Below are 19,032 nucleotides of genomic sequence, written 5' to 3' on the forward strand. Positions count from 1 at the left end.
CTCGCACTGCGAATTACATTTACAATTCAATTCCAATCTCGCATTTATTTTTCATAGGAAATTTGCGTTTTTCTGTGTACAGCCTAATGAGCAGGTGAAAAGGTAGGGAAAATATTTATTTTAAGGTAAAAATGTCGGGACACAGTGCAGCACCTCTGGTACTACCCTCCTAATGAATAATCCTGCACTTGGAGGGGTTTAAATAACTGACATGTCTTTATTGGACAGATTATACTTTTAGGTGAATTTCTCTAAAAAGCTTTAAATAATTTAATGCGTAAATGATGTGGGACAGGTATGTTGAGGTGTAACTGATGTGGGACAGGTATGTGGAGGTGTAAATGATGGGGTACAGGGGTGTGGAGGTGTAAATGATGGGGGACAGGTGTGTGGCGGTGTAAATTATATGGGACAAGTATGTAGAGGTGTAAATGATTGGGACAAGTATGTGGAGGTGTAAATGATGTAGGACAGGTGTGTGAAGGTGTAAATGATGGGGGACAGGTGTGTGGAGGTGTAAATGATGGGGACAGGTGTGTGGAGGTGTAAATGATGGGGGACAGGTGTGTGAAGGTGTAAATGATGGGGGACAGGTGTGTGAAGGTGTAAATGATGGGGGACAGGTGTGTGAAGGTGTAAATGATGGGGGACAGGTGTGTGAAGGTGTAAATGATGGGGGACAGGTGTGTGAAGGTGTAAATGATGGGGGACAGGTGTGTGAAGGTGTAAATGATGGGGGACAGGTGTGTGGAGGTGTAAATGATGGGGACAGGTGTGTGGAGGTGTAAATGATGGGGGACAGGTGTGTGGAGGTGTAAATGATGGGGGACAGGTGTGTGGAGGTGTTGAATTGATGGGGGACAGGTACAGTATGTGGAGGTGTTTGAATTAATGGGAGAGGTTTTTAGAACTTTATTTACAAACTTGTATAAAACACTGAAAAACTACTATTCAGGCATTTTCCTGTACCCCAAAATGGAAAGAATGTAATTTAGTGAAAAACATTTGTTTGCTATTATTGTTCAACCATTAATAAAAAGTGCAAAAATCAGTTATTTGCCACCTTTTAAGAACATCCAGTACTCTCCTTATGGCCACTAGCACCCTTCTAATATGGTCCTGCTATCTCTGTTGTCACTAAGCCTTCTATGTGGTCCTGCTATCTCTGTTGTCACTAAGCCTTCTATATGGTCCTGCTATCTCTGTTGTCACTAAGCCTTCTATATGGTCCTGCTATCTCTGTTGTCACTAAGCCTTCTATATGGTCCTGCTATCTCTGTTGCCACTAAGCCTTCTATATGGTCCTGCTATCTCTGTTGCCACTAAGCCTTCTATATGGTCCTGCTATCTCTGTTGTCACTAAGTCTTCTATATGGTCCTGCTATCTCTGTTGTCACTAAGCCTTCTATATGGTCCTGCTATCTCTGTTGTCACTAAGCCTTCTATGTGGTCCTGCTATCTCTGTTGTCACTAAGCCTTCTATATGGTCTCTGTTGTCACTTTATAAGGATCCAGGGCGATTTCCCCACTTTTTCATGCACTTCTCCCAGGTGGCATTTTGTAGAAAAGTGGCACAGCCCCGCCTCGTCTACTGCAAATTGCCATTTCTAATTGGATCTCGCATATCTCGAATGCATGCGTTCACACAGTGTATGTGAGTTTCATGAAGCAAGCTCAAATTCATAAACTCTCACTTCATAGGGTCGAGCCCATTGTCTGCTGTTAAATTTGCACTATGTGTTACTCCTTGCTTAGAATCCTGCCTTATTTATTTCTGTTTATTATTAAGACTCTGGGCTCCCTCTCACACCTGTGGCCGGGTTGTCTTACCAGCAGTGTGGGCCCTGGGCAAAGCAATGCACTGGGGCCCCTACCCACCGCTGCCTTGTTACTTGACATAATTGAGTTCTTGGGCACAGCACCGCCAGAACTAATCTGCAATATTCGTGGAGCACTCAGTATTCAGAGGTGACAGAGGTGTTTTATTTTGTGGTGTTATTACCACCACCCCCCCTTTCCCCCCCTGCAAAAATAAATGTCAGTTTGCCTATTTTCTAACCCCAAAAGAGGTGATTCCCAATACAACATTATTACTTATGTGACAGTCACAGGAGCCCACATCACAGGTCATTCATGGGTTTCTCTTCCTCTGGTCGATCTCCATAATTTGTTCTATTCTTCCGTTTTGGTCTTGTCATTCTTTTCGTTCTTGGTAAACGTGTATGCTGCCGATGGCATTGCTTATTGTAAACTATTTTTTAGAAATTAAACCCTTTTATATGTAAATATGTCACAAAAAAATGTTACTACAGGGTCCTGCCTTCTCTGTACTGACTGTCTAGCCCATAGGACATAGTATTGCTAATTAGACTTCAAATTCAGCCCTTGTATCCTCATAATATCTCTTCATTACAGCATAGATATAGCTGTTGGTATGAGACAGGACCCAGTGGCTGCCAGGGCATGCTGGGACTGCTAGCACCACAGCTAGAGAGCAGCAGGGTGTATAAGCCACAGCAAGTTGCAATGCACATTTATGTCAGACTCCAGTATTGAGGCAATGACCGTTCTCTCTCTCTCTCTCTTTTTCTCTCTCTCTCTCTCTCTTGCAGTTAACACTGACGCCAGCTCAGCAGCAGTTGCTCCTACAGCAGGCGCAGGCTCAGCTGCTGGCCGCCGCAGTGCAGCACTCCGCAAGCCAGCAGCACAGCGCCGCCGGTGCCACCATCTCAGCCTCCGCTGCTACTCCAATGACACAGATACCCCTCTCTCAGCCAATACAGATTGCACAGGTGAGCCTACAATCGAAGCCTATTCTGCCAGGCGTCCTAATGTTATTTGCTGCTTAATTTAAAAAAAGGCCGGGGGGTATGTGCCTTTTTCGTTCCAGGATCTACAGCAGCTGCAGCAACTTCAGCAGCAGAATCTTAACCTACAGCAATTCGTGTTGGTGCACCCGACGACCAACCTTCCGCCAGCGCAATTCATCATCTCACAGACGCCGCAGGGGCAACAAGGTAACCAACTTCCGTTTAGGTTGTAACAACGTTGATTTGAGTTGTCCGCGCTCCAGTGCATGTCGCCATTTTCACGTTGGATACGTAAAAGCCCAGCGGACTGCTTTGTAGCTAGGTCCAAACGGACGCCCTTAATCTAACCGTAGCTATTTTGTGGCCTGAGCTAATACTTATGACGGTGACGTCTGGCTCCCGGTGCATTCTTAGGTCACATGGTTGGGATTTGAGTTCAGGGCACAAATTCCGTCAGTGTGTGCAGCTGATAGTTGCATTTTATGAACCACTTGTCTCATTAACACAATATCAGCAACTACAGATGTCATTATCCTTCGTTAGGACTTTGAGGAATACAATTAGAAGCTCGGCAACCGTGCTGCTGTCCCGTTCTTGACTCTTATTTTCTCTCTCTCCCCAGGCCTCCTACAGGCACAGAATCTCTTAACACAGCTACCTCAGCAAAGCCAAGCCAACCTCCTGCAGTCTCAACCAAGCATCACCCTCGCCTCACAGGTCAGCAGCCTGCTCTCATTAATGCAGCAAGCACATATCACTGCCTCTCTGTGTGTGCAGGGATCGTACCCGTCTTCTTACTGTATTTAATCACCGAAAAATGCAGAACAAGTCAGTGTGCCTCTGTATGGCTGCTCTGTGCAGGAAGTCTGCTGTACGTACTGAAAATGCATCCCCCCATCTAGCACGCACAATCCACGTGTCCTAGGCAAGTAAAGAGATTGCCTTCACACAAGCTTTAGGTCTCGGCGATTATCTCTACCCATTCACATAAAACGAGCATGTTTTATTTATTTTTTTGCCACTGTATTATTATAAATCTTTATGCAACCTTTAAATTGGCATACAAGATGATAATATGTTTGTGCTTCAAGCTGATGCAGGATTTGACTGATATTTTATCATACGTATGTTTTTCGCAATCTTTTGAACTGAAAAGTGCAGCTGTCGCCAGTAATTGATCTGTTTTAAATGTAATCACATAATACTAGGCAACCTGTGAGGCACGCAAGGCATTCGGCCCTGAGGTGATTGTATGGGCAGCTCCTCACTAAAGACAGGCACACGTGCGTGCACACGAGAGGGAAGAGACCGATTCAACAGACCATCTGATAGAAGTAAAGATGGTCTGCCATAGCTGCCATTATATGAAATATGGGGCACATTCAGTTAACCACAAGGTGCTTCCAGAACCCCGGACGCTGATATTACATGGGTTATCAGGCAGTAAACCCTTGCTGTTTTTTGCTTGTGTCCCACTGTGGCAAGATTTTACTAGTCTAGTAATCTGTTCTGAGTATAGCCACACATGGTATGTTAAATCTGCCCCATGGAGATGATTAGTAGGTGATTACTGCACACAAAGGACCTCATTCAGAGGCGGTCGTTAGTTGCAAGCGATCGCATTGAATCAGGGCGTCCGCTTGCATCCTGAACGACCGCCTCCTTGTCGATCGCTAAGCTGTGGGTTAACAACCACAGCTCTAGCGACCGACATGGGTGATTGTCGCGATGGTCAAGACCATCGCGACCATCGGGGCTTACGACCAGACCCTAAGGTTGGATCTGGGCACTCGTAAGCCCCAGGGAGCTTCCTGCTCTGATCGAGCAGGGAGCTCCCCGTTTGGGCAGGCAGACCCCCTGCCCGCCTCCCAAACGGGGCGAGCTGTCACTCACCATCGACAGCTCGCCCCGTCTGCTGCGACACCCCTAGCGACGGAGCGTCCGTCGCTAGCCGGGTCTCGCACATGCGCACGACGGAGCCGGCTCCATCGTGCGCATGCCCAGTGGGGCAACATCGAGTCGGCTGCGAGCGCTCAGCGCTTGCGACTGACTCTGAATGACCCCCAAAGTTCCTCCCTGATTGTGCAGAATTGATCGGCAACTGCTAACTGGTTAGAATGTGAAAGATACAGAGATTATTGACTATTTTCCATTTACAGCCAGCAACCCCCACGCGCACAGTAGCTGCAACCCCTGTACAACATCTTCCACAGAGCCAGACGACACCAAAGCGAATCGACACTCCAAGCCTGGAGGAACCCAGCGACCTGGAGGAGCTCGAACAGTTTGCAAAGACATTTAAACAAAGACGCATCAAACTCGGATTTACTCAGGTGACTGAAAGTGGCAGGAGTTTGGTGGGGGGGGGGGGGGGGGAGTGCAGGTTACCGAAAGTGCTGGCGTACAGGAGTATGTCTCAGGGGGTCCACTTGTCCACCTGTTCGTTCAGCCCCCCTGTCTGGAAAGACGTCACATAATGAAATAGTAGCTTCTGCCTCGCTCTGCACTTTAAGAGCCCCAGTATTTTTCACAGCAGGGCGCATTGCTCTTACCTTTGCGTGGTGCGGCTGGGCCCTGCACGCTTCCAAGCTCACAGATGTAGCATTTCAGGCTTAAAGGTTAATACACATAAAAGCATCTCTGGAGTGTTTAACCTTTAAAATCCTGATTACACCTCCTTAGTGTGCCAAACAACTTAACTGTGTTGAAATTGCGCAAAGGTGTATTAAACGTCTGGAGCGATTTATCACTTAGTACCCGTTAGCATACAAATGAGTTACTTTCCAGCAGCTGAACTGCAGGCCGGGATGTTTAGGAGCCTTCTCATTGCGCCTGTAAAAACTTGATCATTTGTTGTTTATTTGGCACCTCCAAGTGGCTGAACTGCTTTACATACTGTTTAAAAATCAAATGAATCATTGGAGAGAGAATACTATGTCATATTGTAGACTTTTACGTTTCCTTAATATTTTCCCATGCTACAAAATTAACCAGCATTTTATTTTCTAAACAGCTTTTTTATCAAATGACAATTTTAATATATTTAGCATAGCTCATGACCAAAAATGTGTATATGGGAACAATACAATGAAAAGCAACATACAAACAGTGTGTGTGTGTGTGTGTGTGTGTGTGTGTGTGTGTGTATGTATGTATGTGTGTGTGTATATATATATATATATATATATATATGTATATATGTGTATATATATATATATATATATGTGTGTGTGTGTGTATATATAATGTATATATGTGTGTATATATATATATATATATATATATGTGTGTGTGTGTGTGTATATATATATATGTGTGTGTATATATATATATATATATGTGTGTGTGTGTGTGTATATATATATATATATATATATATATATATATAATATATATACATATATTCTTTCTTCGAAGTCCATAATGTCCACAGGGAGACAATGGGGTGTAGGTGGTGGTTAGCTGGTCTGGACACAAGTTAAAGCTTTTGCTATCCCAGGATGCTCCAGTCCTACCCCGCCCACAGCCTGAGGCAATCAGTTTTGTCAACAAGCCCCAGGCAGGAGCAAGATAGAAGAGAAGGAAGACTGGTACACGTAGGAATCGCACAACAGAGAAGGAAACCGGTGACCAAGAGAAGAAACCCATAGAAGCCAGGTGCATCAGCATGGATGCCCTGTGGACCCTATGGACTTTGAAGAAAGATCGTTTACAAGGGTAAGTCTACCATAATTCTCCTCCTCTTCAGGGTTCATAGGGCTCCACAGGGAGACAATGGGGATGTCCCAAAGCAGTTGTTCAAGGGCGGGGACGCTACTGAGCCGAGAGGAGAATTTAGCGTCCAAAGGAATCATCCTGAGAGGCAAAGGCATAGAACCTAAGAAAGGTGTGGACAGAAGACCACGTGGCCGTCTTGCATAGTTGTTGGGCAGACGTGCCATGGCGAGCTGCCCATGAGGGACCCATAGAGCGAGTAGAATGAGCAGAGACAGTATCTGGCACAGGAAGGCCAGTCTGCATGTAAGTCTGTGAGATACTCATGCGAAGCCATCTGCCCAGAGTCTGTTTGTTAGCTGGCCAGCTCTTCTTGTGGAATCCATATAGGACAAAGAGTGAATCTGTTTTCCTGATGGAACTAGTACGGTCCAGGTAGATCCTCAGAGCATGGACCACATCCAAGGAGGCCTCACCTGCCGAGAGGGCTGGTGATTGGAAGGCCGGAACTACAATTTCCTCATTAAGGTGGAAACGAGAGACCACCTTGGGGCGGAAGCCAGGGCGTGTTCCAAGAACAGCCCTGGCCTGATGAAAGATCAAAATGGAGAGCGACAGGAGAGCGCCCCTAAATCCGACACCCTACGGGCAGACACGATAACGAGAAGAAAAAGAGTCTTTTGCAATGAGACATTTGATGTCTACGGATTCCAGGGGTTCAAACAGAGGGCCCTGAAGTGCTTGGAGAACAACTGACAAATCCCACGGAGCCACTGGAGGGACACAGGGGGTTGTATACGGAGGACACCCTGAAGGAACGTGTGAACATCCGGTAGTGGAGCAATTCTGCACTGGAACCAGATGAACAGAAATGTGCACTTTCAGAGAGACCAGGCGTATTCTGAGATCTAATCCAGCTTGAAGAAAGGCAAGGATTCTAGAAACCGAAAAACCTGTGGGTCAAAGCTTCTGGTAGCACACCACTGGAAGTATAAATACCACACCCGGTGTAAGATTAGGGCGGAGGCCAGGTTACGCGCTCTGAGCATGGTCTGAACCCACCGAGCAAGAAAACCCTTGGCCCTTAGAAGGGATGTCTCAAGAGTCACTCTGTCAAGGACAGATGGGCCAGGTACGGATATAGACAGTAGATCGGAGTACCAGTGGCGTACCAGCAGGACAGTGCTATCGTCTTGCTTGAATTTCTGAAGGACCCGAGGAAGAAGGGAGACTGAAGGGAAGAGATATGCCAGATGGAAGGTCCACTTCACTGACAAGGCGTATACGAAGGCTGCTTCGGGATCCCTTGTCCTGGACCTATACACTGGAAGCTTGTGGTTGTGTTGTGAGGCCATGAGGTCCACATCCGGTAGGCCCCATTTATCCACCAGGAGCTGAAAGATCTCTGGGTGTAGAGTCCACTCCCCGGTGTGCACATCGTGACGGCTAGGGAAATCCGCTCCCCAATTGAGAATTCCCGAGATGAAAACCGGGGAGATAGACGGGAGATGACGTTCGGCCCATGTGAGAATGCGTGACACTTCTGCTGACAGACTTCGAGTGCCTCCCTGGTGATTCAGGTATGCGACCACCGTGGCGTTGTCGGACTGTAGTTGTACTGGCCTGCCCTGAAGAATGTCCTGGGCCAGAGTGAGGGCTCTATAGATGGCTCTTAGTTCTAGGATGTTGACTGGTAAGATACCCTCGATGGGAATCCAGCGTCCCTGGAAGGAGTGCTGACCGGTCACTGAGCCGCACCCACGGAGGGAATGCGTCCGTGTTTAGGAGCACCCAATCCGGGATCCAAAAGGGGCGACCCTTGTTTAAGTGGGACGTCTGTAACTACCAGGAGAGGGACAGGTGAACTTCTGGAGAGAGGACCATCGTCTGGGATCTGTTTAGATGGGGCAGCCCATTCCACCTGGAGAGGATTAAGTGTTGTAGGGGCCTGGAGTGGAACTGAGCGAAATCCACCATAATGAAGGTTGGATACCAAGGACCCCAAGGACTGCATTGCTGAGTGAATTGATATTCGGCGACTATGGAGTAACCTGCGCACTTGCTGCTGCAGTGCGGAGATTTTGGAGCTCATTCAGAGCTGCTCACAAGCGGCCCGATGTTGCTGCACTGCGCATGCGCCCCGCTGAGCGACTGAAGTTCAGTTGCTACAGGGCTCACAACAAGACTGGGCAGCTGTCGATGGTGAGTGGCAGCTCACCTCGTTTTGTGGGCGGGTGGGGGGGGTGGCTGGACAAACGAAGGCGTTCCCTTGGGAGGTCTAACTCACATCACTACTGATGTCAGTAGTGGACTTCCTGCTCTATTAGAGCAGGGAGTCCACTCAGCCTTACGGAAGCCTAGACCGTACCGCAGGGTCTCCTCGCAAGGCCGATGGTCGCGATTACCGCGATGGTCTCCTGGCCGCTCGCACAAGCTCTGGGTGGTCTCCCACAGCTTTGCGAGCGGCAGGAGAAAAAAAAAAACACCCACAGACCCAGCCAGCAGCCAGCGGGTCTGAATCAGGGCCCTTGTCTGCTATCAGGAAGATTCTCTGAGCCTGATTATCAAGAAGGGCTCCCAGATGTACCATTCTTTGCGAATGGGTCAGGGGAGACTTTTTCCAGTTGATCAACCAGCCGTGTGTTTGTAGAAAGGCAATAGTTATCTGAAGATGGCGTTGAAGGACCTCTGGAGAGCGTGCTAAGAGCAAGAGGTCGTCCAGGTATGGGAGTAGCCTGATCCCTTGACGATGAAAGTGGGCCACCATAACTGCATTGATCTTGGTAAAGACCCACAGAGCTGTAGAAAGCCCAAAAGGGCAGTGCCTGAAATTGGAAATGTTGCTGTAGGGGCAGCAAATCGCAGATACTGCTGATGGGAGGGCGCTATAGGTACATGTACAGTAGGTAAGCGTCTTGAATGTCCAGAAACATCATAAAGTCCCCAGGTTCCATAGCTAGGACAAAAGGGTTTCCATACGAAACCTGGGCACCCTGATAAACTTGTTCAGAGGCTTGAGGTTGAGGATGGGCCGATGAGACCCATAGGGCTTCTGAACCAAGAAAAGGGTGGAATAACAACCTTTCCCACACAGTGACGATGGGACTGAAAGTATTACCCCCGAGTGCAACAATGACTGAATGGCCGTCTAGAGGAGCAGGGCTTTGCAAGAGTCTGATGGAGGGCCTGTGTAAAAGGAATTGCTGGGGGGGCCGTCTCAGGAATCAGGGGGCGTACCCGTGAGAGACCACTTCTTGTACCGAGGTGTCTGTTGTGGTCTGACAGCAGAACTGGGAGAACTGAAGAAGTCTGCCTCCCACCCTGGGATCCCCCAGGGGGAGGCCCGTCCTGTCAGGCTGAAGGTTTATCCTCCGATTTAGCAGCTGGATGCCTAATAGTCCAGGCCTGCTTGGTCCTGGGCTTGCAGGCCTTTGTGGATGCCGACTGCTGAGGAAAGAACTGACCTTTAGCTTTTCCCTGTGGACGAAAGGACTTAAAGGATGACATCCGAGGCCTCTGTGTAGATGCTGAGGGCAGAAAAGCTGTCTTAGAAGCCCCTAAGGTAGCCACAAGCTTGTCCAACTCTGTGCCAAACAGGATCTCCCCAGTGTAAGGCAGTGATTCCAAGGCCCTCCTTAGAGTCCGTATCTGCCTTCCATGAACGAAGCCAAATGATACGCCGGGCTACAACCGAAGTAGCAGATGGCTTGGAAGCTTAGAGACCAGTATCCAAAGCTACTTCTCCTAAATAGGAGGCTGCATCCCTGACAGCTTTTCCCGGGAGGCATCAGAGGGAATTGTGTCCTCTAGAGCACAGATTCTCAAACTCTGTCCTCAGGACCCCACACAGTGCATGGGTTCCAGGTCGCTTCCCAGAATCAAAAGTGAAATAATTATAATCACCTGTGGATCTTTAAAAATGTGTCACTGAGTAATGAATACACCTGTGCACCTGCTGGGTGACCTGGAAAACGTGACCTGTGTGGGGTCCTGAGGACCGAGTTTGAGAACCACTGCTCTAGAGCAGCTGCCCAGCTCTCAATGGCTTTTGCCACCCAGGTAGTGGCCATTGCTGGACGAGTAATAGCTCCTGTAAGAGAATACACAGATTTGAGGCAAGCTTCAATCTTTCTGTCTGCCGTGTCATTTAGAGAAGATGCCGTAGGGATAGGTAAAGTAGAGTTTTTAACTAGACGTGTCACATGGGAATCTACTGCTGGGGGATCTTCCCATTTAGCGCAATCTGCTGGAATAGGGTAAAAAGAAACCGGGCTTTTTGGGGGCTGAAACTTTTTACTTGGCATATTCCATGCTTCCCTCATGAGTTCAAAAACTTGATCAGAGTGAGGAAATTCAGCTAAAACCACTTTCTGTCTCTTAAAAATTGTCTCCTTTGCTTTAGGAGTGGGCTCAGCCTCTTCTATTTGAAGAATTGATTTGACAGCCCTCACTAGTGCAGGTACATTCAATTTAGACTGAAGCTCCTCCTTCCCGTTGTTGAGAGAGAGAGATTCGCATCTTCTGCCTCCCCAGATGACGCCTCAGAATCTGAGAGCTGTGTAGACTGAGGATAGCACAGCACGCTTAGTAGTTTTACTGGGTAAGAGTTTCTTACTCTGCAACAGTTGTTGAAAGGCTGTATCAGTAGCCGCTAGACTCTGCACCGAGTTAGAGAGCATGTCTACCCATGGAGGAGGCATAGGAGGTACTGGTATCGCTTGTACCTGTTGTGGCAGCCCCATAGGGGGAACTACTGCAGGGACTGCTAGGCGCTCCACAATTGTAGCCAATACCTGTGAAAAGGAAGCCCAGGGGGGTTCCCGAGCAGGGGCTGGAGGGGCTGACTGGCCTGGTGTAGTATAACAAGATGCACATAGACCATCTTGAATTAAATCCTCCTGGGTTAAGCATGCTGAACAGGACCTGTAAGAGAGCAGTATAGGAGCAGCAGCCTGCTTGCTACCCTTGCTTTTGCTAGACATAGCTGCAGGATAGTACAGCACACAATATGGCACTGAGCAGCATGCAACCACACAGTATGTGACAGCCTTCACAAATACAAGTAGATGTGAAGTACAGTGAACCCCCTATACACTGGTATTCCAGGGTTATTGTGAAAGAAAAGGGAAAGGTATAAGCTGACAGTAGAGTAAGAAAAAACAGACAGCACTAGCATAAGTCACATACAATGCAGAAAATAAATATAACTGCAATGGGCACTGAATTGAACTACACAGACCGCAGTGGTAGGAAATAGCGCTACATAACCTGGCTACTAGAAGAGGTATATGAGGAGACTGGACCCAGCGTTCCCAGAGACCCGTGGCTATTGAAGGAAATGGCCCCCGCAGGTCTCTGGGGGGGACGGGGGCTAAAGGAGGAGCAGCTCAGGGTGGCAAGACCGCAGTGGAATGGCGCTCTGTGCTGGGGGAGGGGCCGCAGGGATAGAGCTGACTTCCCCTAAGCTGACATTAACCACCAGTTCCCTGGCCTCTCGCGCCAGTAACGTTAGCCATGGTGGTCTAGTGGAGTCCCAGACGGACCGGTGTCCACATCAGCACCTCTGGTCTGTCTCCAGTGACTGGAGGTAAGACTGCACAATTATACGCATTCCCGCGAACGGGAACCCGCCTTACCTGTCCCCTGAAGTCCCAGCTGCAGTCTGGGGTCCTCCCATGAAGCCCGATAACAAGGCCCCCCGGTGCCCCGCCATAAGTACCAAGCCTATGGCTGGAGTTGCGGCATCGCGGAGGGGTGATGGAGGAGCAGCACAGACGTCTAGTGCTGCTTGCTGTGTCTTGAAGTAAAAAGACATAAAATAAAACATAAAATTAAGCTTTGGCTGCTTAAAGCAACCCCACTGTTCTAACGGTGATCCAGCTCCTGCCGGACACCAAGACAAACTGATTGCCTCGGCTGTGGGTGGGGTATTGTCTCCTTGTGGAGCCCTATGGACCCTGAAGAAGAAATATATATATATATATATATATATATATATTTATATTACACACACACACCGCAATCCTGGATCTCTTCCTGGGTGACCAGTCACGACATTGTTGTATTTATTTGTTACACCGTCAATAGCACTAAACAATACACACAAACATCCAACCGTAATCGCACTTCAGTAACCAACTTCATTCTGCAAAATGAAACAGCCAATATGACCTTTCCCACCTTTAAACATGACCTCGCACCTGCTCATAAACGACAGCTGATTGGTCCTCAGAACGACGATTCTGATTGACTGGTAGTAGCTGTTACTACAATCGGTTCTTGAATCTCACGCATCTGTGCTTCTTTGTCTGACTGAAAGTCGCATGTAATGCAAATATTTGACCTCTGCTTATTGTGTTGAATTCAGCATGAAATTCCCTTTCATTTGATATATGAATCATTACACTGTGTGAAGTGAAACAGTTTTTTTTTTTATAAGCCTTCAAAGTTGAAAAACATTCAAATTTGAACGTGTGTGTGTGTGTGTGTGTGCGCGCGTGTGCGCGCGTGTGCGTGTGCGCCCTTGAAGTCCACCTTACGGACGAAACGCTTTGGAGACTCCTGGTTCCAGCCTTACATGAACTTACCTAATTGCGATCCAGATAAGCTCTTATTCCTTATCCCTACCCCTTTTATTGTTTTTTATATGTGCTTTTTTCCACTTTTTAATTGTATTGTACTGCCCTATATATTAGGGTCAGCTGTTATTTGTAATAAATTACCCCTTTTTTATCTTATTTATATTTGTCATTTATACAAAATTATATGCACTTTATAATAATTCGCTACCACATTTATTTGTGTTTATTTGCACATATTTTCAGTCTTGCATATTTGCACATTATTTATTGATTTATTTAGCACTTTATCAAAGTATTTATTAGCACATTAGTCGCTCTTTTATCATTTTCACTTTCTCTATGTAAGTTTTTTAACAAATCACCATTATTATCACATTACTGTAGAGCTGACACCTATACCTTAAGGGAGTGCTTTTATCCTGGTTACCATATATTTATCTCCCTGCGATTTTATATGTATATATATAATTTTTAAGAAAAAGCAAATTGTGTTCTTAGTTCACTTGGCGCTGTAGTCTACTATATTTACTTTGTATATATGTGTGTGTATACGTAATACACATAATATATATATATATATATATATATATATAGTGTATGTATATATATATATATATATATATATATATATATATATATATATATATATATATATATATATAGTACTCTCCCTCTGATATTTTCAATATTCCAGATAGAGTTTCAACAGAGGGAATGAGTTAAAGTGATACCCGATAGTGTATTGTCCTAAACTCAACACTGCTGGTGTATACGTCTCTATGCACCTTCTAAAATACGTTCTACAGCCAAGAAGAGATCTAAAAGTAAAACAAAACAATTAGCTTGTATAAAGCAGATAGGCTGAAATGTAGAGCTACCTTAGTAATGAGTTTGCAACAAAAGTTCTGATGAAATTATTGGTAAAACGACCAGAAGGCCCCGTATGAGATGTACAGTATATGTAAGTTCAGTGTTGGTGTGCACACAGTGATTCTGGACACACTCCGCCTGTCCAGCTGAAAAGTCTCCTCTGGGCTGGCAGGTATCAGCATGCAGACCCAACGTGTTTCCAGCAAAGGCTCTTCTTCTCTTCTCTAAAACTTTCTACAGGACAAAAACTTTCCTTTATTTATATATATTGGCATTGCTGATCTACGGTGGCTGTATGCCGCAAATGTGTCCTGTAAAGAGATATATATTCCTCATAGAACACTTTTTAAGTTTAAGTATTGTGCTGAGAGATCATTAATCACACGTGAATGTGCTGTTTTCTTCCTAGGGTGATGTGGGGCTTGCTATGGGCAAACTCTATGGAAATGACTTCAGCCAAACTACTATATCCCGCTTCGAAGCCTTGAACCTCAGCTTTAAGAACATGTGCAAGTTAAAGCCGCTCCTAGAGAAGTGGCTGAATGATGCAGGTGAGTGAGGAGGAAGCTCCAAGCCCAGGTCGTGGCTGTAGACTGTTATCAGAGCATATAACACAGGGGCTGCTGGAGTCTCACTCCAACTGCATAATCATACATAGGGGCATGAGGACCCATCTGTATGTCCTACGCTGCACAATGTGCAACTCCGCCACATCCCCCTTACAGCCCAGTTTCTCCCCTTCGGTTTCAAGAGGAGATGTGATTGAATTCTATACAACACAGCGTCAGCAGCTATTCATTGCATGTACCTGGTGCTCTGCAAACGTCCGTTCAAGTCCGCGTCAGGCACCGCATCTGTTTAATCAACGTTAGCTCTCCTAGAACACAGGTTCTCAAACCCAGTCGTCAGGACCCCCAAACAGTGCATGTTTTCCAGGTCTCCTCCCGGAATCACAAGTTAAATAGCTTCATCTGTGAATCTTTTAAAATGTGTCAGTGAGTAATGAGTACACCTGTGCACCTGCTGGGTGACCTGGAAAATGTGACCTGTATGGGGTCCTGAGGACCGGGTTTGAGAACCACTGTCCTAGAATATGGAGTTCATGTAACAACATTTTAAGGCTAATTCAAGCCCTTTACTTTTACTGCGCACACATATGTATAATCTGTTCAGCTTGATGTCTACTTTTTTTTTTAACTTTGCAGACTGTAACGAACAGTGATGTGTATAAAGGAAATTGCTTTCCCCGCTCGCACAGCTGTAGTTTAGTTTTGATTTAAGAAATGTCATTTTGTGATTAGCAGCAACTTGCTGGTCTTTTGTGTGTAATGCACTTGATATGGCGGTTCATGCCGTCCATAGATATTTAAATATATCCAGCAGTTTTGGGGTTGTTTCTGATTGATATGACGCTGATTTGTGGTAACCTCTGAAATGTTGACAGACCTAGGTATGGAGTCCTATTTAATCGGCTGGAGCCCTAAAATAAGTAATGCTTCTAGATTGTCCTTCATTTTGTGAATTCACCAAATGAGTTACGTAGATCTCTCCTTTTTCACCCCAGAGAACATCACATCAGATTCCGCGCTCTCAAGCCCGAACGTCATGAACTCCCCAGGTCATGGGATCGAGGGACTGAACCGCAGGAGGAAAAAACGCACCAGCATAGAGACCAACATACGCGTGGCCTTAGAGAAGAGTTTCCTGGAGGTCAGTGTCCGGCTTCCTTGCCCCCCCTACCTGTGTGATATGTGCATTCATTTGTACACTTTGAGGCAGGCTATCACTTTAGCTGCTCCGCTGGGAGGGGGAGGGGGTCTCTCTGGTGGCCTGAACCAGGGGTGGCCAAAGTCCATCCTCAAAGACCCCTAGCAGTGCATGTTTTCCAGAGCGGTTGTCGATCTTTTAAAATGTGACAATAATGAACTCACCTGTGCATCAGCTAGGTGGTCTGGAAAACATGAACTGTTAGGAGTACTCGGGGGGGGGGGGTTTGTTGTTGGCATCTAAGTGGGTAGCTGTAGATTCTGTCCACTTTCCTCTCTACTATCTGTCATAGAGCATAGTCCAACAATTAACTATAGGTAATGACACTGATCATAATGGGAAGTACTCCAAGGGATTGGGTAGGGGGGTATGCAGTACGGAAGTCGGCGGACCTAATGCCGATAGCCGGCTTCCCGACTGCTTAATCCCGGTGAAGGTTAAATGACAGGCGTCTAGATCTAGACGCCTGTCATTTTACCGGCGCCCGGCATCCCGATCGAATGGATGCTGAGCGCGGATAGCCGCGGGGGGGAGGGTTAGGGTTCCAGGGGGGAATTTAGGGTTGGGCAACCCCCCAGGAGGTTAGGCTAGGGGGAGGGGGGGGTTAGGGTTAGGCACCCCTGGAGGACTTAGGTTTAGGCGGTGGGAAAGGGGGTGTTAGTTTTAAGCTCTTAGAGGGGGGGATTAGGGTTAGGCACTGGGGGGAAGGTTAGGGTTAGGCACCCCTAAGGAGGGTTAGGGGGTAGAAATAGGTTAGAGAATACCTACGTTTGACGATCGGGATTTCCTCCTATGCCGGGATGCCGCTGTCGGGATTTCAACCGCCGGGCAGGGGTCCGGCTGTAAATCATACCGATGGCGGTGCTCAGGATCCTGGCGGTTAGAATCCTGACGCTGACATCCCAACAGGGTTAGGATACCAACACCTGCAGGTAAGTATCCTAACCCTACAACCAACCCCCCCCCCCCCCCCCCCCCATAACTCTCCCTCTATCCCCAATACTTACCGTCGGGATGCTGGTGCCAGGATTCTGACTGGGGTACCTACACCACACACCATCAATCCAATCCTGGCCACCGAGGGTACAGAACCAACTTTCTTTCGATCACTAGTGCATAGCAATTGCAAAGCTGGGGAACACATGACAAGATGGGCCACTTACATAGGATACGTGCAAAAGGGAATTGCATGGTAATATTGTGCAGGAGTGACCTCTCTGATCTCATGTAGTAAATGTTGTCTGATCTGTTACCTGTCCATCTACTTCCTGACACAGAACCAAAAGCCTACCTCGGAGGAGATCACCATGATTGCGGACCAGTTGCATATGGAGAAGGAGGTGATCCGTGTTTGGTTCTGCAACAGGCGCCAGAAAGAGAAAAGGATCAACCCCCCCAGCAGCGGTTTATCCAACAGTTCTCCCATTAAAGCAATGTTCTCAAGTCCAACTCCTCTGGTAAGGTTTCAGCCGATGAACCGTTTGGCTGATGAGTAAGGCTGGACTGGGCCTTCTCTACGCTGGCGACGCATCTCTAGCTGCACCTACTTGTTATAACATCACTACTTTATAATAGAGCTGCTGCGTAGTTATATATAGATAAAGATAGCTGCACACGCACATTCATCCAGTGGGATTCGGTCAGGATGCCGATGGACGGGACGCCTCGAAGGGGTCAAGATACCGACGGCGGCATCCCGACCACCGACATCCCGTTAGGTTCAGGCATCACCAGGGGGAGATTGGGGTTAGGCACCACCGAGGGGAGTTTAGGGTTAAGCTGCATACACACTTAAAGATTTTCTGTCCAACCATCCAACTAGTTGATTGGTTGGAATGAAAATCTGGTAACGTATGGGAGTAAATTATGATCAGCAATTTGCTCCTAAATGCCAGAAAACAGATGAAAATGGCCGTCAGGCAAGTTTAAACAAATTGTATAGATTTAACATTTAACAAACAGTTTTTGTCCATTTTCCGGTGTTTGGGAGCAAATTGCTGATTTGTCATTTGCTTTCATACCTTACCGGATTTTCATTCCAACCAACTCGTTCAGGGGTGGGGAACCGTTTTTCTGCCAAGGGACATTTTGATATATATAAGATTATTTGCGGGCCCGGTGCAAGCCACGCCTCCTCCGTGTGATGTCACACAGGGCGGGACCACACTTGCCAGTGATTATAGTAATGCCTGAAGCATCTTGAGGATGCTCCGGGGAGCTGTAAGGGCCATCTGAAGCATCCTAAAACGCTCCAGGCGGCACTGCTGCATAGATTTTGGTTGCGAGGTGCCATTCTAGGCTCTGTGCTAGCCAGATGAGGCTAGCAGAAAAATGCTCAGAGGGCCAGAACGAATAATTCCGGGGGGCCATATATGGCCCCCGGGCCTGAGGTTCCCCATGCCTGAACTAGTTGGATGGTTGGATAGAAAATCTTTACGTTTGTACTTAGCCTTAGGCACCAACGGGGGAGGGTTGGGGCGGGAGAGGGGGAGGGTTAGGTTACTTACCTGCCCCTGTCGGGATCTTCACCATCAGGATGCCGCTATCGGTCTTCTGACCGCCGGCATCCCGTCCGCCGGTATATCACACCGATTCCCATCCAGTGACTCAAACATTTTGAAGCGGTGGTATGGAAAATCTTAATTTTACAATCTTATGGTTAAAGCTGTAGGGGGAGTGGCAGTTTGGCATACAGCCATATACAGGACCACTGTGCATGTCCTTAATACAATGTGTACATATTAGTAATATATCTATTCATTTCAACATTCAGTTCAAGTAAAGTAAATGCGAAGGGGGATGATTAATACAATGCACTAATCTTATTAGTATTTATTTTATCACTACTCACCCTGCATTGCCACCAACACATCTCCCTAAACCAAGACCATAGTTATTAGAGCAGCATTACAGGTGAGTGTGGGCGCAGGGTACGCATCACATTGGCATTATACATGTGGCATCAGGAGTAGGGAAGGACCTGTGTATGGGGGGCTTTCTTGTGTGACACAAAAACCTAGTGATTAGATTTATTTGGAATCAAAACAAATCGTGTTACTAACCAGCAGTAATTCTGCTGATCCTATCCAAGCAAATTCTCCTGTAGAAATGCTCCAGATGGACCTAATGTGACCCATTTGCTTCTAATTTGGGCCACGTTTATACCTCTGTCTCAACTTTCTATCTTCACTTCATCAATTCATCTCTTCATTGAAGATCGCTCTCCTGGGAATGTTTTCTTTTTTGGGGGGGGGGATAAAGAACAGGACCCCTAGTAGTGAGCAAATAAA

General features: G+C 46.9%; 1 protein-coding gene across 7 annotated transcripts in view; it reads left to right on the forward strand.

Moving 5' to 3' along the window:
• Positions 1 to 19,032, forward strand: part of POU2F1 (POU class 2 homeobox 1) — a 141,688-nt gene that overhangs the window by 115,615 nt on the left and 7,041 nt on the right. For 4 of the 7 annotated variants that reach the window (XM_088444394.1, XM_088444392.1, XM_088444398.1 and 1 more), the window contains 7 exons: positions 2,613 to 2,792; positions 2,861 to 3,017; positions 3,433 to 3,527; positions 4,970 to 5,143; positions 14,385 to 14,526; positions 15,519 to 15,685; positions 17,020 to 17,199. In XM_088444394.1, coding sequence (XP_088300520.1) covers positions 2,613 to 2,792; positions 2,861 to 3,017; positions 3,433 to 3,527; positions 4,970 to 5,143; positions 14,385 to 14,526; positions 15,519 to 15,685; positions 17,020 to 17,199 — 1,095 coding nt within the window. The remainder of the gene's footprint in view (positions 1 to 2,612; positions 2,793 to 2,860; positions 3,018 to 3,432; positions 3,528 to 4,969; positions 5,144 to 14,384; positions 14,527 to 15,518; positions 15,686 to 17,019; positions 17,200 to 19,032) is intronic. The other 3 variants (XM_088444393.1, XM_088444396.1, XM_088444397.1) reach the window with 3 other exon arrangements.

This window comes from Taudactylus pleione, unplaced genomic scaffold (assembly GCF_031769625.1).
Source record: "Taudactylus pleione unplaced genomic scaffold, aTauple2 ptg000361l, whole genome shotgun sequence".
NCBI lineage: Eukaryota > Metazoa > Chordata > Amphibia > Anura > Myobatrachidae > Taudactylus > Taudactylus pleione.